The 27,028-nt window shown below is 40.8% G+C and overlaps 2 protein-coding genes across 7 annotated transcripts in view; one reads left to right on the forward strand and one right to left on the reverse strand.

Annotated features, from left to right (window-relative positions):
• SAMD8 (sterile alpha motif domain containing 8) overlaps nt 1-27,028 on the forward strand; it is a 324,372-nt gene that overhangs the window by 183,290 nt on the left and 114,054 nt on the right. The window lies entirely within an intron of this gene.
• LOC121926250 (dual specificity protein phosphatase 13-like) overlaps nt 1-27,028 on the reverse strand; it is a 33,523-nt gene that overhangs the window by 5,695 nt on the left and 800 nt on the right. The window contains exons 1-4 of one of the 6 annotated variants that reach the window (XM_042459066.1): nt 26,455-26,751; nt 25,607-25,708; nt 5,191-5,382; nt 661-881 (exon numbers count right to left, since the gene is read on the reverse strand). In XM_042459066.1, the coding sequence (XP_042315000.1) occupies nt 661-881; nt 5,191-5,381 (412 nt within the window). In that variant the 5' untranslated portion in view covers nt 5,382; nt 25,607-25,708; nt 26,455-26,751. Of the gene's footprint in view, nt 1-660; nt 882-5,190; nt 5,383-5,613; nt 5,776-6,215; nt 6,315-25,606; nt 25,709-26,454; nt 26,752-26,799; nt 26,931-27,028 lie in introns of those variants that run through there. The other 5 variants (XM_042459068.1, XM_042459064.1, XM_042459069.1 and 2 more) reach the window with 5 other exon arrangements.

The raw sequence follows: 27,028 nt of genomic DNA on the forward strand, positions 1-27,028 counted from the left end.
TTCAATTTGTTTTTCTTAATCCAACCCATTACCACTTCCAAGCATTCATTCAGAGGAGACATCATTAGCTGAAGCTATTTTTGAAGGCATGGAGAAGTATACTTGGGTGTCATCAGTGTACTGATAACGTCCCGTTCCATGCCTCTGGGTGATCTTTCCCAGCTTCTAGATGTTCTTTCTCATAAAAAACACACTTCTCTCCAACTCCACCTGTTGCCTCTAACTAGACCAGTGATTCCCAAACTGTGGTCCTCCAGGTGTTTTGGACTTCAACTCACAGAAGCCCCAGCCATCTTGGCCAATTGTCAGGAATTCTGGGAGCTGAAGTCAAAACCATTTGGAGGGCCAAAGTTTGGTAATCACTGAACTAGACAATCCCTGGCTTCCTATGATCTTTACTCAAGATTCCTTCCCTCACTCATACCTGAACAGTCTCCTCCTAACCCACCAGAAGCCTCTTCTCTTTTCCCTTTCTCCTCTCCCATTGGCTAACAGAATCCAAATTGGAGTCAGGACCAGTCAAGTCTTTCCACCTTCTCACCTTCCATTGGCTGGCTAATAGAACCAAATGGATGTCAGAGTTAATTGGGTCTCTCCACTTCCACACTTCCCATTGGTTAACATGAAACATCTCCCCTGAATTAACACCATTATATTTACCTTTGGGTGAGTGCAGTGCTGCTCGAATATATTTAGCGGTTGGATGAAAGTAGATGCTGAGGTCAAACTTTGGATCATCATCTGCTTCAACTCCATAGTAGTCCACTGGCAGGTCTTTGTAAAATTTGGCTCCTGTGTTAATGTGAAACCTTCCAGCAGCAGCATTCACAATATGGGTGATCCCCATTCGCCGAAGCTTCTCTATGTCACGGGCGACATAGCTTCAAAGAAATAATGCTGAAGTTACATGGGTGTGTGTGCACACCTTTAAGTCACTCATCTACTTATGACAGCCCCATGAATTGTATAGCGTTTTCATAGGCAAGCAATACTCAAAGGTAGTTTGCCATTACTTTCCTCTGAAATACAGTCTACAGCTCCTGGAAGTCCTTGCCAGTCCCCCATTCAAATGCTAACTAGGGCTGACCCTGCTTAGCATTAAAGATCATATAGAATCTGGTGCCTTCAAGGTAGTTAGATCTGAGTTTTATCTAGGATTACATTACAGATACTCTCCCTTCAAGACCACATAGCAGCTCTCTAACTCAGATAGGTTCCCTATATTTAACTCTTGGCATGTTACCTACTAAACCATGCATACTTGCCCTTTGAGGGTCATTGTGTCACCTGGTAGGCAAACAACTTTTTTTTTTTCCCCCCCCCCCCCCCCCTCCTTCAGACTTGTGAAGGTGGCATGACAGTGTTATTTTTGCCTGTGGTGTGAATGCACATCAGCCTGTATCCACTGTGTCCACAGGTCTGGCAGGTTTCTGAGTAGCGCATTTAAATTCTGCTAAAGTAGTTCAGCCAGAAAAGACAAAGTAATCAGATTTACAGGTGAAAAAATATAATGATGCCTCTGAGAAGGGTGAACACCATGGACTCAGGAACTATTTTTAAGGTGGCGGCAGGGGCTCAGCATTGGTAGATATCTCTCTCAACTGGGCAAATGGGCTTTAAAATGGTAAATGAACATTTTGTAAAAACAACTGTAAAGTGATGCCTGCTGGACTAAAAGAATCACTGGTGGGATCTGGGCTGGCATCAGCTGACTGAGAGATCTATTGGTATTGACTGATACCTCTTTGAAAATGTCACTCAGTATGTGGCTGCTGTGAAGGGAAAAAAGCAAATCCCAAGATGGGCGTAATTAGAAAAGGAGTTAGAAATAATTCTACTAACATCATACTGCCCTTGTGCAAATCCATGATGGACTCATATCTGGAATATTGTGTACAGTTCTGCTCACTGAACTTTAAAGAGATGTAGCAAGGATGGAAAATGGGCAGAAAAATGAGCAACACACCTGTGAGGAGACATTACACTACTTAGATAAAAGACAAGTGATATTGATGTAAATTTTTATGCATCTTGCATTAGCCTAGAACTCAAAGTCATCCACTGACATGGAGTGGTGGGAGATTCATGACAGATAAATATATAGAATATAGTTAAACAAAGCATGGTTAAAGAATGGGATTCACTGCCACAAGTTATTGTGTTTACTTTCAACTTGAAAGACTTGGAAATGGGACTAGATGAATTCACGGTACATGCTCCCATTAGTGGTTACTAGAAAGGATGGCTATAGATGTCACCACCCATATCACAGACCATATGCTTATGTCTGCCACTTGCTAGAAAGTGCAACATGGAGGGTGCAGTCATTCTCACATTTTGCTAGTGATCTTTCCATAGGCATTTTGTTGGCTATTCTGTGAACAGAATGTTGGACTGGATAGTTTGCTGGTCTACTCCCACATATTGTCTTTATGTATCTCTCTCTGTGTATGGCCTTTCAAGTCACATGACGACTTATGGGGACTCCATCAATTTCATAGGGTTTTCATAGGCAAGAAATACTCAGAGGTAGTGTCTCAAGTCCCTTCTTCTGAAATATAGCTTACAGCACCTGGTATTCATTGGTAGTCTCCTATTCAAGCACTAGCAAGGGCTGATTTGGTATCAGCCTACCTGTTGAAGAATTGGGGGGATTATGTGAGGTTTTAAAGACTCTTGAAACTAAATTGAGAAATCAAGAATATAGAAAAATAAAGCTGATGAAGAAACAAATGTTTGTGAAGAATTTGGACCTCTTCCTGGTATAGACAATGAGCAACAAAAGTTGGACTTCCCTCTTCTTTTGGGGGAAGGCTTACACATCCTAAGAAAAGACCAAAGAAAATCCATAAGGTGATTTTAAAAAGGAAGGAAAAACAGCATCTCTATATTTGGGTACCTTGTCCATATACCACCTCTATACCATTTAGATTTTTCCTCAAAGTTCTGAATTACTGGCACTGTTAGGAAATTGTCCTACTGAAAGACTGCTTCTGCGGTGACTGATCAGGCTATTTTTATGACCACAGAACCAAAACTGAATTTTACACTTTGCAGAAACTAAAGGCTTAAGCATAACATATTATTGTACAGTAAAGTCCTCTGCTGCTTATATTATCCACAACAAAGTTACTCAAAGGACTTCCTTATGGTAGACTTTCCTTCATTGTAAAGTGCAGAGATTGGATGGCCACCTCTCAGAAATGCTTTAGACTCCTTCCTTGGCAGAAAATGATCTAGATGCCCCATGGGATCACTTCCATTTCTGTGATTCTGTTACTTAGAGCTGAAAATCAATGTCTCAAAGCTCTAAGGTAGTGAGAGAAACTAGCCGCAGAGCATATGCAAAGTATAAAAAATACAGAAAAGATCTTGTTTTTAACAAGCTGCTTTTAAACTAGAGTACAATAAAGTCATGAAAAGACCATGAGTACGACAGCTTTGGAAGTGTTCCTTTCACCAGATAAACCAATACATGGAGCAGTAGACAGTACAACCTGTAATAGTGAACTTAGGTGATAAAAACAGGATTGGGGTCAAAATGAAGCCAGTGAGAAACAAGAGGGAAGTATCAGGGATGCTCAGAGATTAGCAGAAATACTTCTTCTTCTTCTTCTTCTTCTTCTTCTTCTTATTATTATTATTATTATTATTATTATTATTATTATTAAAAAGAGAGCCTAACAGAGTAGAGGTCCAACAACAACATATAAGCAACAAGAGCAAAAAACACTCAATGAGGACTAAGCACAGTGAGTACCGGCAGGATGGTAAGTGACACTTGGAAAAGGAAAATAGCAATTGATGGTCCACATGTTGGTGGAAATGATAAGAGTATCCTGGAGGAGGGCATGTTTGGAGGAACTCTGAACCAGAGTATTTCTTTTAGGAGGTAATAATCGGAGTTTGGAAATATTATAACTCCCATTATTCACTAGCCAGCATGATCAGTGGTAATGGTGGCTTAGAACTTCTGTGAGCTTTAGTGCAGAAAAGTTAGTTTTTCAGATTCTAGTTTCCCGGTTGGTGGTCTGCTTTTCACTCCAATGAACTGTAACACTAGCTTGACCTCCTATCTAAGCCCCAAATGCAGTTGGAATCCACCTCCTCTGCATCTATAAACCTGCATTTTCTCTGGGAAGAACTTTTCCTTCCTGTTGCGTAACTGGTTCTGAGCTGTGTGTCCTCTTTTGAGTGCTGGCATGGTCAGAATAATATGATTTGGGGTTAGAACATAGACATGATTTGGGGCTAAACCTAGATACTTCCCCTTCTTTTATTTTTATTTAAAAGATCAAGTTGAAAAGGGTGTATGAATATCTATCCATATAGAAAGAATATAACAATCAGACATAGTGCTTTTTCATGTTTTTGTGCCCTGTCTGTTATCACTGAGCCACTGAGGATCTGTGGGCCAGTTGGTATTCCAACATTCGCATGTGCTTTTAAAACACAGATTTTAAAAACCGAACACTTCCTAATCTTATGGAGTGCAAGAAATGTGAAAGAATAATAAATCACTTCTAAACCCTACTTAGCAGTATTCTTTATAACAATAAAATGGTATAATATAATCTTTTAAAGGTCTGGCTGTACTTGAGAGCTGGCTGCAGATTAAATCACTTCTAGCTGAATAATCATTAGCCTTTTATGCATTTAACAGATCTAACAGAACTAAATAGGTTTGGGGGATATTGAATTAAATATAACAGTTTGCGATTTAAGAAAAAGAAAGCTACCACTCATTGCTAGAAAGAAAGCTTCTTGAAGTAACTCACCAGAAACAAACAAAAAACCTAAAAAAGCAAGTGTGTCTTATCTAACAACCTGATTGATTAAAAAGTATACTCACTGCTTAATAAACTTTTCCCACATAACCTACTGAGTAATAATTTAATATCTAGTTATAGAGAATGTCAGTAGTAGCTATGATACTACTCTAGCTTCTGGGACAAGAAGGGGAAAGAGGCAGCCCTCCTAGATGTGAGGCCATAAGTCACTTTGTCCCCAACCACTGGCCATGTTAAAGAGTCCAACAACATCTGAAAGTGCCATAGGTTCCTAACCACTGATCTAGGATAAGAATCAATGAGAGCCAGAGATGCCTGTAAAGTACACTTACTTGCTTTTATGATAATATTACAGTGCAGGATGAATGTTAATTATAAGCGGCGTAGGCCCATTACTTACAGATCTCCAATGTAGAGGTTAGGCCAGACTTCATTGACATTGGCATGGCAAGGTATGGGTGTCCACAGCATGCGCTGGAGCTCTCCCAGTTCTGGTGTCTCATAGCCCTTCTGGCTGCTGGAAGTGAGGCTTGAAGCTCTTTGTAACCTGGAGTGCCGTGAATCATCACTATGTAGAGGATCCCAAGACATTCTGAACAATGAGAGAGACAGAGATAGAGACAAAATGGCCTGAATATTCAACTTAGACTAGAAAGATCCTGGGTCAAATTTTTATTCAGCCATTAAGTACACTGGATGACGTTGGCATTTCACCCATCAGCCAACTAACATTGATGCCTTGGGCTGTAAATAAAATGAGTGAACTATGGAAAACAGCCTGAAGACTTTGAGGGTTCTGATAACTCTCATGATGATACTCAACCTGTTTTGGAGCACTTTTGGATCCCACTGTGACTTATACAGTAAATGTGAAGGTGGCAACAGAGGCTGGGAGAAGAGCTTGGAAATGTTTATGCTGTTGTAGTTCCCAGAATCACCTATTCAACATGGCCCTTTTCTATCCACATATGGCCATTCTGATCCAGATACATCTCCATGTGCGTACTTGTAAATAAAAAGGAAAGCAGAAACTTGAGAGTAACTTATAAATTATGAATGGTTATAATGACACAGACTAAATTGCCCTGGGGACTCTTTCAGCTTCATGGTCCTATGACTCTTAAGTTCTATAAATGAGCAGCATAGGGTACTCTGTGACCCAGAGTATTATCCCATCATTGCTCAGTTTAGTTGGGTTCAATATATTTGTTGTACTCGTTCTTCTTAAAAATAACTTTCCAAGTTCTGGAAAGTTAAAATTCAATAGCATGAAGTTCTGGAAAGTTAAAATTCAATGAAACTCTGGCTGGCAACCTATTAGGCAGTTACGAAGTTGTGAGCTAGGCTTATGACCCCAAAACTATTTGGTATTCGCATTTACAACCATGATATCATTGCTACAACTGCAGATGCCCCAAAACCCACCTTGAAATCCAGGCAGCTGTATTAAGGGACAGAGGTCTGTCATGCTGGCGAGTGGGAAGCTGAAAGATTATGCATCCAGTCCTCTCCTGCCAGTGATATATGGTGCAATGAGGAATTGTGCCAGGCGATCTCTGCTTCTGCTGATCACCAGTGGCTTTCCCATCCCCAGTGTCACTTAGCATGGCTGCGGGGGTGACCCCTTCTCTTTCCTCATGGAACCACTGAAAGCATGGTTGGGAGAGCTTGCCTCTCTCCCCTCCAGTGGGAGGGCAGCCTGATCGGGTGTCACCTGGTATGTCATTCAGTATGGGCCGCACCCCCGTACCCCCATAGCAATGCCACTGCTCATCACACCATGATTAGCCAGCAGGATGGGGTTGGATTCATAATCTTTCAGCACCCTGCTCACCAGTGCCACAAAACTCTGTCCCTCAGTTTAGCTGTGTAGATTTTAAGATGGGTTTCAGGGGTTGGATTGGGAGAGAGTGTGTAGCCACAATATTGTGTCCAATGAAGGAACTTGACCTGCACCTTTAACACTGCATGTAATTTAATCCCGAGAAGGGTCTTTTATATCAAATCAGAAGCTGTGATGTATTTACACTGCACAGCTAAACACTTTGATCACACTTTAACTGCAATGGTTCTATCCACTGAAATATTGCGATCTGTAGTTTGATGTGGTACTTAGAATTTTTGCGAGGGAGTTCTTGTATTGTAGCTTAGGGAAATGGGCTATCCGGGTGAGAGATCTAAAGACCTCATCAAACTACAAATCACAAGATAACATAGGATGGAGCCATGGAAGTTAAACTGCTCTCAAGCTGCTAAATGTGTGCAGTACGGACACACATTTAGTAAACTAAACCAGAGACTTTTCGCAGGAAATGGTCTTTAGGAAGGCTTTCCTCTGTAGGCTAGCAACATGCATTTCAGGGAAAGCATTCAGTTTCTTATATGGCATCTTTGTACAGATTGAACATATTGTGGCCATTACTGAAGGTGATGACTGACTGCTTAACCTGATTTGTCTCCCTAGAATCATAATTTACTGCTTGTTGGGAATGCTGTGGGGATATAAGGAGAATGACTTAACCCATGGTGATGACTGAAGTGAGCTGGCTGCCTTTGAAAGTCAAGACACTGGTGGTTTCTTGGGATGCTGACTTATTCAAGCAGACAACTGTTTGTAAGAAAATCTCTCTAGCATCTGGAATCCAAATCTCCCAGTGCAGGGAGAGGGCCCTTGGAACACCAGCTTTTGTTCCACTTACATGTTCAGTGTAAGGTGACCAGATGCAATGGGGTGCCAAGCAAGAATTAATTTCAGTGCCCTGGTCTTTGTGGCTCATGTGTATAATACTCATATTGGAAAATAATATCTACAGAGCTTTTCTAAACTTACAGACATAGAGGTTTTATAAGAGTTTGTCTGACATAATTATTCTAAAAAGAAAGTATATATCCATGGGAATGGTAATTTGGTTAGAGTGCCAAGTTTTCTCCCGGGAGAGTTCCACAGTTGCCTCTGATTGAACCATTTTCCAGGATCCCCTTGTAAAAATGATGATTATACCAGGTTTAAAGCTGTAGCATAGAAGCATTCAATTTGGTCAGGACTATTCCAAGCCCTGAATCTTGGGGCCCAAACCTGAAATTTAGGGACAATTCCTTATAATGTCACAAGAAGTAGAAGGTGGTGGTGTTACAAGGGACAGCTGCTGTTCATGCCATTAAGCACATTACTTTATGCACCACCCATAGCTGCACAGAATATGCCATCCAAATATTAACAAAGGAGGTAAACCCATACACAGACTTCACGGCATTATCACCCTGTGATTCCTCTCTTTTGTCCTGAAGACTAGACCAGAGGGCCTGGGCTTTGAGATCTGGTCACCCCAGTGCCACCCATTGGTTAACCAAGCCAATTATGTATCAAGAAATTAAGATCTGTTGGCTTCGTTAGAATGAAATTTGTGACTTGTTCTTGTTCCTCTATTGTTGTTTTAAATGCTGGCATTTGTTGCTTACCAAGTTCATTAGATTGGCTTTGATTTAACTCTTTTAAAGGTTCCTTGTCTCCTTGTTACATTTAGCCGTCACTTGTTCTGCAATATATGAACTGCCGCACTGATTCAGATCAGTGTTCTTGTTGTACTTCATGGCAGCACAGGATGCCAATGATCTTCTCCCTTTGTCTGCCCCTATCACCTACCTCTTAGGTGAGTTCTCAGAACCATTAGCCATTTCCAGATTATCCCCCATTTGTTTCTTATTTTTAAGTCATTGGCACCGCACAGTTTCAGAGATAAATTCCTCATTGTAAATAGCACAGGTGGGTAATTTTAAACGTTGGATTTAATGATACTGAAGTGGGAAGGGCTCCTTAAATGGTAATAGGCATGACCATTTCTCTTACTTCAAAGACTGATGGGGAGGAGCAGCCCCACCATGCAGTCTCTGGTAAGAAACGCTGGTGGTGGTGGTGGTGGGGAGTGAAGCAATGACGGACTCATATGGCTGCACTGTCTCATCTTGCTAATTTTTCTCCTCTGTTGAAGAGTGACCAGTCTCTTTTCTTAAGGACATTGTCCCACTGCAAATGTTGGCATAAGATTCAAATACCTGTAGTTTCTTTGCATGAGGCTTCAAGGATTTGAAATACCCGTGGTTTCTTTGCATGAGGCCTCAAAGGTTTGGAGCAAAAGACTTACTCGTGGCACCTTCACGGCAGGAGCAAGTCGTGTTGAGCTCCTTTTGGGCTAGCCCTGTTGTTTCCAGGCTTGGCTAAGCCACTGCTTAGTGTAGGTCTAGGGTGAAGTCTTATAATGGCTTTAAACTGTTTCCAGACATCCACATGTGGTTTTTGTGTAAGATTCCATTCTGTCTTCTGAGCAAAAAACATCAACTATGAACATACATACGTGCATACATTGTGGGCAGAAAAACAGCAATCTTGCACACAAAACAATAGCCACATGATTTTGTTGTGCAAGATTGCTGTTTTTGTGCAGAATTGCCTATAAGCATTGGGTACCTCACCATATTCCACACAAGTGTTCCAAGTAGATGTTTTGGGACAGCACCCTGATGAATCAAACAGCAAGCAGACCAGATTTCCCAGTGCCCTTGCACTGTTGCTGGGTTTATTTTCCTTTTCCTGGTTACAAATTTGATGTGTTATTTCTACAGTGTACCTTTAACCATATGTATGTGTGTGTGTGTGTGCGGGTGAGAGAGAGAGAGAAAGAGAGAGAGAAAGAGAGAGAGCGAGAAAAAATGAAACTGCCTACTGCAGCCATGTCTATTAAGAATTTATTGCTAGTACATTATAGACCCCATTTTACAATCCTTTAATTATAGGCAATGTTATATAAATATCCATCAAGAGCAGGAACCCCTGGTGTTAAAGTCACTCGAAGGGCTTTTGTACGCCAAGTGTGGAGTTCAAGCCCTGGAGTGTCAATGATGTCATCGACATTTGCAGGGAAACACAAACATTTTGGGCAGCTCAGGGAGTTGTGTTTTTGTCTGATGTGAGGTGTTGCTGAAGTCATCATCCAGAGGAAGAGAAATCCCCTGGGCCAGCTTTTGCTGTTGGCAGGCAAGGCAAAGGAAAGATTGGCGTCTAGTTATTGCAAACTATTCTCCTCACTTCTTCGAGGAGGCTGAAATGTTTGGCAGAGCCAGGACTGCGAGAAATAAAGCTGCTGCAAAACTAGTAAATTTCATTTTGGTTTCAATACTTTTTGAATAAGGAATCAGCAAATTGTGGCCCTGGGCCACACTTGTGTCCCCAAACAACTCACTGCTAGTGATGTAAAGAGTATTCGTCAAAATTCGATAAACACACAAAATAGCTGTAATTTGAAGATTTTGTAAGCTTTTTAATCTACGTCCATGCTTGGTGAGAGCAGAGTTAGGAAGAGACCAAACAAAGAGCAATAAACTTTATTGCCCCCCAGAAAGGGAGGGGTATGGGAAGTGACCTCTTCACAGTCACACTGACCAAATGACCATAAAGATATACATCAGTGTTCCTGTGTAGAAAACACCACTTCTTCTCGAGGAATACATTGAAAATTTCCATACCTTGCTCAATCGTTGCTCAAACGTCTGTGAAATGTCCTTAAAAGGTGGAGGAACTGTGCATGTCTGGAAGCTAGGCATGCTTCCTCAGTCACCTTTGAAACATTGCTCCTTCCTTAGCATCCCTGTATTGTTCCTGGGAAGCTGATTTCCTATGAACGCAAAGTTCATAGGCCAGGTTTGAGCCAGGTATGGAAATGTTCATAGAGCTACACACAAGCATTGATTCTAATACTCCCAACAGTTGTTGTTGTTGTTGTTGTTGTTATTATTATTATTGGAACAGGAGATGAAGTCTGACCACCTGCAACCACTGAAAAAGATCTGCTAGACAAATAAGATCTAAACCAATCGAGAACAGAGTCTGAGAACCCAAGGTCAGAAAGTATATCAACTAGAAGAGAGTGATCAACGGTTTGTTTCCTAGCCAAAGAAGGTATTTTTGGCTGTACTTCTTATTAATGTATATACTCATGTATAAGTCTATACATTTTAGTAAAAAAACCTGACCCCAAAAACCAGGGTCGACTCATCTACAGTACAGTACATTAACTCTTATCGAAAAAGGAACCATGCCCTGGTGAAAAGTGAGAGCTTAATCTCTTCTCGTAGCACCTACAAGAAGCATCAATCCGCTCTATTGTTTCATCCACACAGCCTTTAGAGTGAGCACATTTATGTCTGTCAAAACTTTTAAAGATCTTTAACATTGTTTTCCTTTACATCAGCTTTTACATCCTTTGTTACACGCTGCTAAGTTTTACCCTTGACATATCTATGAATCATATCAAAATCCTTAATTTTGGCCTCAAAACTGCTCAACTTATACATGAGGTCGACTTATCATCGAGTATATATGGTGTATAGTTACCTGTTACACAACTTGGATCCAAAATTTAACATGGGCTCTAGGGCCAAAGTAAGCATGAATGTTGAACAAATGACATCTATTTGTTCTAAGTCCATATTTAGAACTACAGTAAGCTGCTTTGGAAATATATTTAGGTACACTGCAACTTTAAATTACTTTTAGCAAGGAATTTACATCTCTCACTCCTGTGCCATTCTATCCTATTTGGCTTGGAGCAAAATCCAGGTTCCCACAAGAATGTTAAATATGCTTGTTATACACCCTGTCAGTCCAATTCATATTGCTTCATGTCCCTGAAGTACTATCTGCTTGAACTTGGTGGGACTTCCAGCAAAACCACACTATTAAAGAAAATACCAAAATACTATTAAAACATACAAGAAAATACTTGCAGTTTTCCTGTTTAAGTCTCTTTGAGGAATATTGTGTTTTATGAACGTCCTGTCTATCCTATCAGGTTTAAAGCCAAGTCCTGTGGTGAACTGGCTTATGTATTGGTGTACAATGACTTATGGGGTAACCATCTTCTACAGCATTCTCTCTCTTAGAATAACACCCTTTTATGAGCCACATTGTCTGTTAGCTGACCTGGCAGCAGATGCAGGTCAGACAAAATTGCAGAGGATACCAGTGGAAACAATGTACCTTCCTCAGTTCAGACACCTTTGGAGGGCAGCCCAGGCCAGATTGAGCGGAGCTGAGCTGTTGCCACTCTGTTGGATGTACATGTGAAAGTGCCCAGCTAAGGTCTTGACAGCAGAACAATGGCTTCTCTGGGCCAAGGTCACAGTCTGACATATTAAGAATGCTTTGGAAGGACATGATGTGCTTTAGTGAAAGGATGTTATATTGGAGCATTAACCCTGAGCTCAACTCCTCATTCAGTTATGAAGCTCAGTTATTGATCCAAATATACTCGCTATCTCTTAGCCTTAACCCACCATTGTGTTCTCTTAGTGTTCTCACAGCTACTGTATAAGACTCTGATGGAAGAAGAAGGTGAGAACTGTAACAAAGAGAATAAAAGCAATGAACTAGGCAGAAGGAAGTGTTTGTATGCTATAACCAGCCTACTTCATATAACTGCTGTTTTAAATGAGATGCCCCCACACATTATATAACAAGAAGGAAAGTATGGCCATCCAGATATTCTTGGACTGCAACTTCTATCGGCCATAATCAGCACAAGTCAGTGATGCCGCAGTCCAACAAAATGTGCAGGGCTACATTTTGCTCATCCCTGGTCTAAACATTTTGGTAGAAGTTGTATCCCTTGTGCCAAGTTTCAGACAGCTTGTGATTATGCCACAAAATATTTGTTGTTGTTGTTGTTGTTGTTGTGGGCCTTCACGTTGTTTCTGACTTGTGTGACCCTAAGGTGAACCTATCATGGAGTTTTCTTGGCAAGATTTGTTCAGAGGGGGTTTGCCTTTTCCTTCCTCTCAGGTTCAGAGAATTTAAGGCACCCATGGCTGAGTGGTGTTTCAAACCTTGGTCTTCAGCATCGTAGTCCAGTGCTCAAACCACTATATCATGGTGTCTGTATCTCTGGCCAGTCATGGAAGGGAGAAGAAAGGCCATATAGTCCAACTCTCTGCCATGTGGAATACATAATTACATCACTGTTAAAAGATTTCTATCTAACTTTTGCTTAAAGACCTCCAAAGATGGAAAGTCTACCATTCTCTGAGGTGGTCTATTCCACTGTTAAATGGCTTTTACAGTGAAGAAGTTCTTCCTAATGTTTAGAAGAAATTTCTTTTCCTTTAATTTGAATACATTGGTTTATGCTCTAGTCTCTGGAGATGCAGCAAACAAGCTTGCTCCATCTTCTGTATGGTATCTTTTCAGATATTTAAAGATAGCTATCATGTCACCTTTCAGTCTTACATTTCCCAAGCTATACCCCTAAGTCATTTGTCATAAAGCTTGGTTTCCAGATCTTTGATCATTTTGGTTTCTGTCCTCTGGTTTGGTTTGTATCCCTCTTGAACTGTAAGGCCTGGAACCGGTCACACATTTCAAGTGAGATCTGATCAAAGTAGAAAAGAGTAGCACTGCTACTTCCACTGATTTGGACACTATACCCATATTGATACACTCCAGGATTGCATTGGCTTTTTTGGCTGCCTCATCACACTGCTCACTCATGTTTAGCTTGTGGTCTACTAAAAGCCTTAGATTCACTTCACATGTACTGCTTTCTGCATTTCATTTTTCTTGCCTAGCTATTAGTTTTATCTCTGTTGGTATTCATTTTGTTAGTTTTGGCTGAGTTTCCAATCTCTTTCGGTCATTTTGAATCTTGTTTCTGTCCTCTACTCCCCCTAATTTGGTGTCATCTATGAATTTGGTAAGTATGCCTTCTCTTTCATCATATAAGTCATCTGTTAAGATGTTAAACAGCAGTCTAGCCCACAATTTGTCAGCTTGTCTGCAAGAATACTATGGGAGACTTTGTCAAAATCCTTACTAAAATGAAGATAAACTACATCCACAGCACTTTCCTGGTCTGGTATTGATGGAAAATTGTCTGGTCAGTAGTTGCTTGGGTCCTCTTTTTTGCCCTTTCTGAAGATGGGGGCAACATTTTGCCTTTCTCCAATCCGCTGGGACCTATCCTGTTCTTCAAGAACTCTAAAAAATTATTAACAGTGGCTCTGAAATTATATCTGCAAGTTCCTTTAGTAGTCTTGGATGCAGCTCATCTGATCCTAGAGACATAAATTGATTTGGAACAGCCAGATATTCCTTTATTACCTCTTTACCTATTCTGGGGTATAATACATGATTTATTCTATTTACAGTTAGAGAACTGTCTTTCTTTTGGGAGAACAGTGAGGGGGAAAAGGTATTAAGCTATCTGGTCTTCTCTCTCTCCTTTCTTAGCATTTCACCATCCTCTCTACACAGTAGCTCTATTCTTTCCTTGTTTTTCCTCTTGTACTGAACATATCCCCAAAAAAACACCCCTCTTTTTATTATTTTTAATCTCTCCAGCAAGGCTGAGCTCATTCCAAGCTTCAGCTTTTTTGACTTTCCCACTGCAAGTATTGTTTATTCATTCGTATTCATCTTGGGTGGTTTCTTCCTTCTTCTATCGTTTATACGTGTCTCTTTTAAATCTCAGCTTATCCAAAAGTCCATCTCAGTTTCTTTAGACACTTCTCACTGTTATTCTCATTGGAAGACTGTGCCTTCAACCTCTTGCCTTTAAGACACCCCCATGCATCATGAGCTACCTTCCCTTCAAGCATTTTTGACCATGGCATCTCATCCAGTATTTATTTAAGCTTGCTGAAATCAGCTTTCTTGGAGTCCAGGGTGTGTGTTTGACTACATTTGGCTTCTCCTCTGTGTAACAAATCCTAAAAGGACATGGTCATTCCTACCCAAAGATCCCACTAATTTGACCCCATTGACCAGTTCACCTTTGTTGGTTAGGATCCAATCCAAAATAACTGATCCTGTTGTTACACATATACACAGAGAAACACACACACAGTGTTCCAAAAATCTTATTGTAGTAGTAAAAGACCTTGCTGTTTCCCCTTCAATCCAGCAAGGAGAGGAATGCAATAGGAACCCAATTCAATTGCAAGTATAGAAGCACAGAACTCCTTTGATGTTTTCCGTTACTGTTGTTATAATATATTTAGGAATATCGAAAAACACCACCCTCTGGAGTAGAAAGCTGCTGCTGGATTTGCCTTCTCTCCTCAGTGTTGTTAGTTAGGAACACAATATCCAGAGCCTCTGCTGGTGGAAGATGAGGACCAAAGCATTTCAGCTGTTTTTGATTTGATTCCTAGTGTACAGGATACGGTCAGCTCCAGAATGGTCATAGCCACCTGTTCAACTGGGGGGAGGTGAATTTGAAGCTGATTAGAATTTGACACTCATTTGCATTGCTGGGCATTGGGATGGATCAATGGAGCCTTCTCGGATAGCAATGACACAATCTGTATGCTGCCTCATGGAATCCCAGATGTCTCCCATAAATCATTAGCATACAGCCCTGCTGCAGCCAAGATGGTTGCGCATAGCATAATGCGCTCAGAATAATCAATCAAATTAGCACAAAGGTCAAGCCAGCACAGAGGGACCGGGGATCAGCTAGTTCATCCTTGTCGTGCAAGCTAAACTATGCAGTAAAACAGATGAAATCTCATCCTGCTTCTTCCCACGGCCATTATTCATTATGAAATCTGAGAAGTGAGAGGAAAAAATGGGACTGAAATCAGGGCAATGTGATGGGAAAGAAAATGGCCTGAGTCCTTCTGTGGAAGTGTGAGGAGACAGTACTAGATGTCTGGGGGAAATCAGAGGGCCTTGGTCACCTCTGAGCTGCTAATACTAGCTGGCATAGATGGGATGAGTAGCAACAATCAACAAATGGAGTCTATGGCCTGTTACAGACTGCCAAAATAAAGCTGCTTGGGGTCTCTTTGGAGGTATGCTGTTTAAATGATGCATGCACCCTAAGAATCCGGAAGCTGCACCAAAGCTGCACTCCGGTGCTTAGGAATGGAGCGTGGCATTGGCGCGACCTCCGGACTCTTAGGACCCATGTATCATTTCAATAGTATACCTCCAAAGAGACCCAAAGCAGCTTTATTTTGGCAGTCTGTAACAGGCCTAAAAGTTGCAAATGCAGACTAAACTAGACTAGACTTGTTTGTTTGTTTATTTATTTTATATATACAATTTTATATCCTGCTTTTCTCCTTTATGGGTCCCAAAATGGGTTGCAACTACCATAATCCCAGAGTCAAGCAAAATAAATTTCCTGGCTCCATTCCCACTTACAGATAAATCAGTGTGTAATCCAAATCGATGGATCGATTCGACAGCGGAGCGTGGTTTTCACTATATTTCCCCGATCGCATTTTCTACCTCCAAAATAATCCACTTGTGGTTCCCATTCACAAATGAATCGATTCAAAATGATTTGGTTTCAGCTGGCCGAAGGGGAAATTTGAATCGATTCCAATCAGCATGTGATTCACACTTGCGCAGATTCAATTTATTGAAAAAGAAGCGGGGAAAAATCAATGTGAAAAAGACACGGGTTAAATGGGTCTAGCACATGGTCCCCCTCTTGGAGTTGCTTCAGCGATTCGGATTAAGTGGGAACCAGGGTCATTTGAACTGGTTCAAACCAATTCACAATTTGGTTTAAAAGGTAGTGGGAATGAGGCCCCTAAATCCTTCTTTTCTAGCTCTTCTCAAAATATCTTCAAGTATCTTCTTTGACTATTTGATACCACTATTTGACACGTAGTGACATCTGATTTTAGTAGCTGGCATGCAGAGTGTTTCAGGCTTTCTGCTTTCAGGGACCATTTTTCAACCATATCAAATTTCCAGCAAGGAAATTCCCTATTGTGTTTGTAGGAGCCCACCTTTCAGTGTGCATTTATATCCTGTAGTGTATCCTTGGATTTTAGTATTGCCCTCACTGTAAAAAAAAAAAAAAAAAAAAGACAGCAGAGGATTCCAAGGCAAGAAAATTGTCCCTTGGATCTCATGCAGAACCCTTTTAAAGCCTATTCCTATGGCTTCACAACCATCATAGTGAGATCTTAGGTCATGAGGCCATTCAGGGGGAAATGACCTGACTTTGTCCTTGAGGAATTCATATGACAAAGATTTTGGCTAGATGCACAGAATGACACTGAGAGAGTTACAAATCCAGCAGTTGCATTTGACCAAGGTCTAGTAGCCCTATGAAATATTTTTATAAGACCGAATGACTTATTTTCTTCCTTTTGCTGGCAGCTAGACAAGTGGTTGGCAGCAAGTGAAGGGGAAATTAAGAACTTCAACATAGATTTATAGTACTGTAAAATCTGGAATTTTCCTAGCCTTACTAGAAAAATGAACATGTCAGATCAAGCCTGCAAGCAGACAGCAGAGTTGCTCCATCGATGTCTCACAGGGACTACTGGAGAGGTCTGTTTGGACAAAATTCAAAGGTCTTTCTTTGATGGACTCTTTTTGTGATTAACTTTATTTTGTAAACAGATTAAGATCTTCAGCTGTTGTAAATTGTTTTCAGGGAATAACATTGATATTGAAGGCACAATTTCAAACAGTTCCAGTGAGAAAGAAAAACGGGAGGTGTCTCAAGAAACCAGGATGGATGACTAAGGAACTTTCAAACGAGCTAAGTTTGAAATGGAACATGTATAAGAAATGGAAAAAGGGGGAAATCACAAAAAAGGAATTCAAAGAAATAGCAGGCATGTGTAGGGGTAAAGTCAGAAGAGCTAAAGCGCAGAATGAACTCAGGCTTGCTAGAGAGGTTAAGAACAATAAAAAGGGCTTTTTTGGATATGTCCGCAGCAAAAGGAAGAAGAAGGAAACAGTAGGGCCACTCCGTGGAGAAGATGGCAAAATGCTAACAGAAGACAGAGAAAAGGCAGAATTACTCAACACCTTCTTTGCCTCAGTTTTCTCAGAAAAGGCAAAGGGTGCTCAACCTGAGGATAATGGAGCAGAGGACAGAATAGGGGAATTTCAGCACAGAATAAGTAAAGAGATAGTAGAGGAACACCTTGTTAATCTAAATGAATTTAAGTCTCCGGGACCAGATGAACTCCATTCAAGGGTATTAAAAGAACTGGCAAATGTAATATCGGAGCCATTGGCAATAATCTTTGAAAACTCCTGCAAAACAGGAGAGATCCCAGCAGACTGGAGGAGGGCAAACGTCCCCATCTTCAAAAAGGGGAAAAAAGAGGATCCCAACAATTATCGTCCAGTTAGTCTGACATCAGTACTAGGAAAGATTCTGGAGCAGATCATTAAATAGAGAGTCTGTGAACATCTAGAAGGCAATGCCATAATCACAAAAAGTCAACATGGGTTCCAGAGAAACAAGTCATGCCAGACAAACCTAATCTCTTTCTTTGATAAAATTACCAGCTTGATAGATGAAGGGAATGCTGTGGATATAGTATATCTTGATTTCAGTAAGGCCTTTGACAAGGTTCCCCATGACATTCTTGCAAACAAGCTTGTAAAATGTGGGCTAGACAAAGGAACTGTTACATGGATCTGTAATTGGTTGACCGGCCGAACCCAAAGGGTGCTCAACAATGGCTCCTTTTCATCCTGAAGAGAAGTGACCAGTGGGGTCCCACAGGGCTCTGTCCTGGGCCCAGTGCTATTCAACATCTTTATCAATGACCTGGATGACAGAATTGGGAGCATACTTATCAAATTTGCAGATGATACCAAATTAGGGGGAATAGCTAATACCCCAGAGGACAGGATCAAGATTCAAAATGACCTGAATAGACTAGAAAGCTGGGCCCAAGCTAACAAAATGAAATTCAACACGGAGAAATGTAAGGTATTGCACTTAGGGCGGAAAAATAAAATGCACAGATATAGGATGGGTGACACCTGGCTGAATGAAACTACGTGTGAAAGGGATCTAGGAGTCCAAGTAGACCACAAGTTGAACATGAGTCAACAGTGTGATGCGGCAGCTAAAAAGGCCAATGCTATTTTAGGCTGCATCAATAGAAGTATAGTGTCTAGATCAAGAGAAGTAATAGTGCCACTGTATTCTGCTCTGGTCAGGCCCCACCTAGAATATTGTGTCCAGTTCTGGGCGCCACAATTCAGAAAGGACATTGAGAAACTGGAGCGTGTCCAAAGGAGGGCGACAAAAATGGTGAAAGGTCTGGAAACCATGCCCTATGAGGAACGACTTAGGGAGCTGGGGATGTTTAGCCTGGAGAAAAGAAGGTTAAGAGGTGATATGATCGCCCTGTTTAAATATTTGAAGGGATGTCATATTGAAGAGGGAGCAAGCTTGTTTTCTGCTGCTCCAGAGAACAGGACCCGGAACAATGGATGCAAGCTACAGGAAAAGAGATTCCACCTGAACATTAGGAGGAACTTCCTGACAGTAAGGGCTGTTCGACAGTGGAATGCACTCCCTCGGAGGGTGATAGAGTCTCCTTCCTTGGAGGTCTTTAAACAGAGGCTGGATGGCCATCTGTCAGGGATGCTTTGATTTGGATTTCCTGCATGGCAGGGGGTTGGACTGGATGGCCCTAGTGGTCTCTTCCAACTCTATGATTCTATGATTCTATGTTTTTTGCTTGTTAATCGTCTGATTTGTGATCTTGGCTGGCATACTCTATTGCAGTTCCAGATTTGTAACCTAGAGTTATGGATCCATCACAGCTCCACATTTGGTAATGCTTCAAATTCAATATTGCCATGATTGTAAATGCCTTCCAAACTCAGCAGGCACACCAAATGATGGAGATCTGTTCAACTACCCGTCTGGGCAGAAAGGGGATGGCATTTCCATCCTCCTCCAACCCGCAAGTGAGGCTGTGATAATCACAGTAGGCCCCATGTAACAATTCCTTGTAGTAGACTTGCTTGGTAGCAAGAGGAAGGTGGGCATTTCAGCCGCATTTAGCCTTGAATGGCAGCTGAACATAACTCCTTTGCTCATCGTGGCTGCTGGTTATTAAAGTGAGCTTTGGGGCTCAAGCCAGAATATGTTACTTAATTATTCATTTGTAACTAAAAAGATGATCACATGAGGACTCACTGTAGTTGAATCACCAGGGAAAGGTTTGGCAAGCGCGCATGTCAGTAACCTTTTAACACTTTCCCAGCATTAGGGAATCATGAGCTCCTTCTAGCATCTCTGAATCGTTCAGGGAGAGTGACTTTTCTATTGATGCAAAATTTCCGTTTATAGAAAAGTCACTCTCCCTGAAAGATTCAGAGATGCTAGAGAGAGCTCACGATTCCCTAATGCTGGGAAAGAGTTAAAGGGTTACTGATGTGCGCGCTTGCCAAACCTTTCCCTGGTGATTCAACCACAGTGAGTCTTCATGTGATAATCTTCTAAGGCATTTATCACACAGAGTTTATCCCATGCAGAAACGGGATTTAAAACTGGAAAATCCCACAAAAGCAGGATCGTTTTCACACAACGTCGCACATTAATACACACACAGCAAGTGGACAAATCCTTCAAAAGAAGGAATGTTTTCACATGACATCAGGGGCATTGAGCATTAATGCAAAAATAACCTGCACAGAAAGCCGACAAAATCGGCTGCTTTTTACTTTTGGGATTCTCCTAAAAGTAAAAAGGGGCCGATTTTGTTCACTTTCTATGTGTGGGCTATTTTCACTTTAATGCTCAATGTCCCCGATGAGTTTGAAATGGATTTTTCTAGGATTTAAATCCCATTTCTGCATGGGATTTAGGCACTTAGCCTCCCGTGTGATAAAGTGCTTAGTCAGCGATATAGGATATTGACACCTTTTAAAAAAACAACAACAATTCTTAATAAACTGCCAAGGAACACAGGACAATGTGACAGTTACTGGATACAATATCTTTGACTGCATATAGTGGTTGCGGCTTTGATATTTGCGGCTTTGATTATTCACGGATTTCATTAATATGTTCTAGGACTGTCTAGGTTCTCCAGTGCAACTCTGTGGTCAACTTTAAAAGCTGCACTGAAAGACCATTTGTAGCTACTCCATTGCCATTCTATGGTCAGTGTATGTTGAACATTGACCACGGAGTTGCACTGGAGGACCTAGAGATTCCTAGAGAAGTGTCCTCTCAGGTAAAAACAGTGTTTTTGTTATTTTTTCCATATTCACGGGGGTCTTGTTCCCCTAACCCTAGTGAATATGGAGGGACAATTGTATTTGCTAAGCTGCTTCGATCTCCTTGGAGAGGCGGGATATAAATAAAAATTTATTATTATTATTATTATTATTATTATTATTTGAAAGAACACAGCTATGATTTTAATCTCATTCATTTTTTATTTTTAAATAAACATAAATAAATTTTAAAAATCTAATTCATTTTAATGGCAATTAACAATCACCAACTTTGTCTGGCTCTCACTCATATTTTGGCTTGATCATCTGCCTCATGAGAATGTCACCTTTCTTTTAAAAAGGAAGGTGATAGCTTGTGATTATCAGTTTAGACTTAGCTTTTTTTAGTTTTGCACAGAGAAGGAGAAATCACAGAGAAATAGAGATTTCATTTGCACTGAGCCAAACTCAGTACTCTGTTTCCTTTACTGCTACAATCAAAACCGACAGAAAGTCATATGAATCGTCTTACCAGTTGTATTTGCCAAAGAGGATAGCAGTAGGTAACCTGGACCAGTGTTGTCAGGCAACATCTGAACAGTTGCCCACAATGCTTGTACGAATTGAGTGTACTCAAACTGTGGTACAGTAATGGTACATAAAGAAATTCATCTGCTATATAAATATTCCTGGTTTGATTCCCATCTCTGTGGTTAAGCCATTCTCTGCTATAAATCTGTAAAACACAGCCAGTCTTTCTCTATAGACTTACAGGGAGAGAGAAAGAAAAAAATGAGTCGCCATTTGATTTCTTCCTTTTGCTTCCTCTGAATAATTGCTCAAAACCTTTATATTTCATTCCTTTGAGATAGATTTACTAGAAGGTTTTGTGTGGCAGCGATTAAGGCTGTGTGATTAAAAATATATTAGAAACAACGAATGCTTAGTATCAGGGGGAAAAGAAATCAAGAAAACGGAGCTGCAAATTTATTACAGCAATGGCAACATGCCTTCCACCTAGCAAAGCCAAGATCATACTAACAGATGCAGATCATAATTACTTGTGTTTCAAAGTACGCCTGGGACTTAAGCTTTCTCCTCCTGCTTCACAGAGAGCAAGGGAAAGGTAGAACAAAGAGCAGAACTGAGGTGGTGCTAGTGATGTTGATGGTGGTGGAGGAAAGGAAAGGAAAGTTACAGAACTAAGAAGGAAATACCATAAAAGAGTGAGGTTTTCTAGCTTAAGGGAAAATATAAAAGCCTGTAAATCCATCATAAAGAGAAGCTTTACTTTGGGTCTTGGCTGGAGCTGTGATAAATTCCCCCTGCTTAGTGCTCATGCTATCCTGCCAATGTTATACTCCCTAGGTGAAATCCAGCACTTCAGCTGATATAACATAGTGCAGGGTAATGGTTCAAGATTCTTGGTGAAAAATCTCACATCTGTAATAAACTTCGGAGGGAGTCTTAGGAATGTCATTCTCCTTCCGCCTCTGTATCCTATGTGAAATAGGCGAATAATAATCTATCCTACATCTTTGTTATGAATCCTGAAAAGGTGTACATAAGAGGCTGTGGAACTTTGAGATATATAAATATTAGGCATGAGAACAATACCGGTAATAAAACTGCCTTCACTCTGTTTACTTTCATCCAACCTTTCATTGTAACTCCCCCCAAATTCAGTGAAGGTTGAAGTCCATTCTGTAGTTGACAAACAGAGTTCTCAAAGTGACCTGATCTTTTGATTCATTCCCTGAACACACTTTTCATTTCTTCTGATAGATTTTGGGACTGTGCAGCACACCCCCTTGTTTTTTTCCTCTCTGCCCTTTGTCGCACAGTTTGCTTGTTTTTAACTTGATCTAGTTCTTTTACTTGACCCAGAATAAGAAAAGGCCTTTCATCTCTGTGGCTGGTCCTAGACATATGAATTTCCTTCTAGAGAGGTCCATTTCACTTTTGTTTAGACAGGTTTTAACCTGTTGTGCGGCTTGCCACTGATTTTTTTATCCACTAGTCGTTTTTATCAGCAAGCCTTTTAGTTTCTGGTCTTAAATATGATTTCATTTCTATACATTGCTATATAGCTATATAATTAATAGCAGTAAGGTCCTTGGTGATAACTGGGGCTGCAAGAATAAAATGAAGAGAGGCTCTTGCACTTTTAATGGTTGTGTAGAAGAGGGATTTTCAACAGCTGTTGCTTATCGCACAACCAGGTAAGACGCAACACTTGCTGAAGTTCCCTCTTCCATACAACCATTAAAAATGCAAGAGCCCAGTTTTCAGTCAGCTTGGAGAAACATATGGAGATATGAATGCAAGATGGAAGGTAGTACAGTTGGCCCTTCTGATTTTTTATATATAGATTCAAGCATCCACGGTTTGAAAATGTTACAAAAAAGTATAAATTTCAAATCTCAAACCTTGATTTTCCATTTTTTATAAGGGACACCATTTTGCTATGTCATTATATTTAATGAGACTTGAGCATCAATGGATTTTGTTATCCACAGGGGATATTGGAACCAAACCCAAGCATATAAGAAGGGTCCACTGTAATTCTATTTCCCCTTGGATATTCCTACTGGGCAATTTATGGTTGCCAAGTCAGCACCATCTCACTTCCTGAGATTTTAAGGCCAAAATCAGAGTCTGAGGAAACCCATGTGATATCATAGTTCTTGTGATGTCATAGGGATAGGAAAACAAAGGTTGGGAGACAAGTTTCATCATCACATGATGATAGAAACAGGCCCGAGTGCCATGGGTCCAACATATGGGTAAAACCCTGCTAAATAGGCAATATACCAATGTAGAAATTTGTGTGTGTGTGGTGGGTGGTTAGAACATGTCTCAAGAGTCAAGCATGTGGCAAAACGTGCCCAGTATCTGCAGCAATTGCTACCATTCATGGTAGAGCTTACAGCTCACGTGGCCCTACCTACAGCACACATGGAGAGTTTCTCACATAGCTGTGGGAGGCTTGTGGGAGGCTCACTGCCAACTCCAGAAAGTGTTTTCCCCCACTGGCTCTGAGCCACTGCTACCAAGGCTTGTACAACAAGATAGCTCATGAGATGCAACACTGGCATCTACTCCCTGCCTTGCTCTATAAAGTGCATGCATTCACAGTCCCTCTCCCTCTTCCCCTTGCTTCTGCCAGTTTTCTACACGGACATTGCAGAAGCACAAAACATACACAGAAACGGTTATACTAAACCACAGAAACCTGCCATCAGCCGATAATGGGTGGAGATGAATGTCTAGCATGTAAAGCCACTTTACATTCAACAATCAGACTTTCTGTACATCTGTTTCTGCTTGCCTTAAGATTGGTCATGTGCTTGAAAACCTGGAGAAACACAGCAATTCCATGGGACATCAGCAGGTGCCCCGAGATAAATCAACCCTACTAAACTTGAGGCACTCCCAGATACCACTTAAATGAGAGGTGCTAAGATAGAAGCCTTTTTAAAAGTCTTGTTCTCTGATTTGCTCATTGCAGTTTTTGAGAGTGAGATATTCTGCATAACCTTACAGCCATTCTGTTTCTTATTGTTAACATCTAGGATTGCCATGCATGTGGGTTTGATGCTGAGATGACAATTTTGGGATTTTCTTCTCATAGCTTAAAAAAATCTTCCCCTCTCCAGCCACAGTGGTCAATGTCCATGCTATCTGTAGGATTTTGGGGTTGCAGTCCAATAAAGTAATATTTCTAAACATATATCCTCCAGTTGTTTTGATGTAGCAGAGAGAGTCCTAATTAAACCTCTGTTATCCCACTTTTTCAACTGTTTTCTCCCTCCTCCTATCATTTCTCCTCTTTGTCCTCAGCTTACTTCAAAGTGCAATAGTAGTTTGCTCTCAGTTAACACAGCAGGAGAGAGAGGAGAGAAAGGGCAGAATCTTGCTCTTCCCAGTAGACAGATCTTACCGCATTTCCCCATCACTGGATTTTCTCATTCTTGATAAGCTGCAGCAGAAGCCTGGGTTGCATATGGGCTGCATACTTCCCAGCGATGGGAAAATGTGATAAAATTCACTTTCTTAAAGTTACATCCCATGTCTACTGCAGGAGCAAAGGCAATGCGATAAACTCCTTTGACTAAGCTTACGTGTTCTTTCCCACTAAAACCTTTTGCCAGTTTGATCACACTCTGATGTTGCTTGGATCTTTATACTCCAGTTTTAATTTGTGAAATGTTCGATGGTATGCAATCTCTGATTCTTCCCCAGACCTATATGCGTAATTGTTTATCCCTGACAGTTCAGTGAGCTGACCTGGTGTCTCTTGCATACAATTAGTGTTTCCTCCAGGTCTTCAATACATGTGTACTATTTATTTAAGCAATGCTAATGAAAAGTGTCCATGAGCTATGGGGTAAGAAAGGGAGTGCTGGTGTGGCATTGCCACACTCAAGCCTATGGAACTGGGTGGTCCATGGTGAGTGCCATTTTGAGCTGTGAGAAGGAAAGCAGTAGTAGTAAGGTCTTTGATCAAATCCTAAAGTCATCAATGGAGACAGGGAGCCTGAATGTTTGCTACTCTGCTTGTGAGATCCATTAAATCTATCTTGTGAATTGCTGAGAAATGTAGTTCTGTTGAAATGTTACATTTTGGATATGTGAAGTTACTTTCACTTAATCAGCTTTAAAAAATAATAATTTCCCTGATGAAGAGGTCATTGGTGACTGGTAAGAGCTAACAGCTGCAATTTGAAATGATTTTTGTCTGGGCTGAAGGAAACAGCTTTCCAGTTCAAAAATATTGAAGGAAGATAAAAACCATGTTCAACTTGGTCCAACTCACTTGGAGAAAGAAATCAGAGAGGGGCTGCTTGCTTTTTGTTTGGTGAACAGCTGCTTGGATGTCTGCCTGCTATATCCTGTTCAACGTGCATCTGTAAATAAACTGTGAATTGGAAAAGGAAAATCACCAGCACACTCTAAAAGCTCAACCCTGAAACTTTGAAATGTTTTGGTGGAAGCAAGGTGAATAAAACCACATTTTATGAAGACAGGGAGCATTAAGTAGTCAGACGGTGACTTTTTAAACCCCAGTATATTTTACTAAAGAGAACTGTTTTAATTAACTCAGTGAAGGAGGAGAATCTGAGGTGTTTGTATCAATGTACACAGAACGCAATGGTAAGGTTACCAGAAATTAGTCTGCGCTGTGTATTTTTAGTCAGTTTACATCCACAGCATACCTAAAACAGGATTTGCAGGCTTACAAAAGAGAACATTTCTTCCCCAAAAGTTCTGCAGACTGAAGTCATATTAAGCTTTCTTCTAACTAGACATGTATTCAGCTTCACGGCAAGGGACATTGTCCCTGTATAGTCACCGTGAGATACAGCTTTTCAAATTCTCTCTCTCTCAATCTCCCTCCCTCTCCAAGTCTACATACATGCACACACACAGAAACATCTAGATCTGAAGCAAACTGGTGGAGATGATTCTCCTTTGGATTCTTAAATGTCAGCTTTGCATGCAGGAAAGCTGCCTTTACAAATCTCAGTGCTAAAAATGTCAAAAGTTGGGTGTCAAACTGTGATATTTAAATTCAGAATAAACAGCCACATTTAAGCTCAAGCACAAAAATCTCAAAATGTTCAAAAACATTTACAACCCAAAATGGCTGGTGCTGAAACTCACGTCATACTAAAAGACTGTGGTAAACTATGTGATGTTTCAAATCAACACGTGAACATCATCTGTACTCATGCCTGCAGTGCTATGGACTCTCTGCTCCAGTCTTTCTCTTTCTCCTCTTTTTCGTCTCTTGAATTCATAACTCTAGTTTTATTCCTCATATCTGCCTTCTTCTGGATGTGCAGCTTCTGCTGCAACCTTCTTTTCCTGAGCACCACCTCTTTTCCCACTTCTCAGGACATAAATCCTTTCTTTGTCCTTTCCTGACCTTTCACTATTTTCACTCCTTCTCTGCCCACCTCCAGGATCTGAGCTGCTCACTCAATGGCAGCCTCTTGCCTTCCCTACCTTTCTCTGACATTGTAACAGCACAGGGTCTCTTCTGCAGTATATAATTATAGCACTGTGATTCCACTTTAACTGCCATGGTTGCATCCTACAAAATCGTGTGATTTGTCATTTGGTGAGGCACAAAAATGTTCTGGAAGAGAATTCAAAACATGTCATGAAACTACAAATCCCAGGATTCTATAGAATGCAGCCAAGGCAACAACAACAACAACAACAACAACAACAA

Source organism: Sceloporus undulatus, chromosome 3, assembly GCF_019175285.1.
Source record: "Sceloporus undulatus isolate JIND9_A2432 ecotype Alabama chromosome 3, SceUnd_v1.1, whole genome shotgun sequence".
NCBI lineage: Eukaryota > Metazoa > Chordata > Lepidosauria > Squamata > Phrynosomatidae > Sceloporus > Sceloporus undulatus.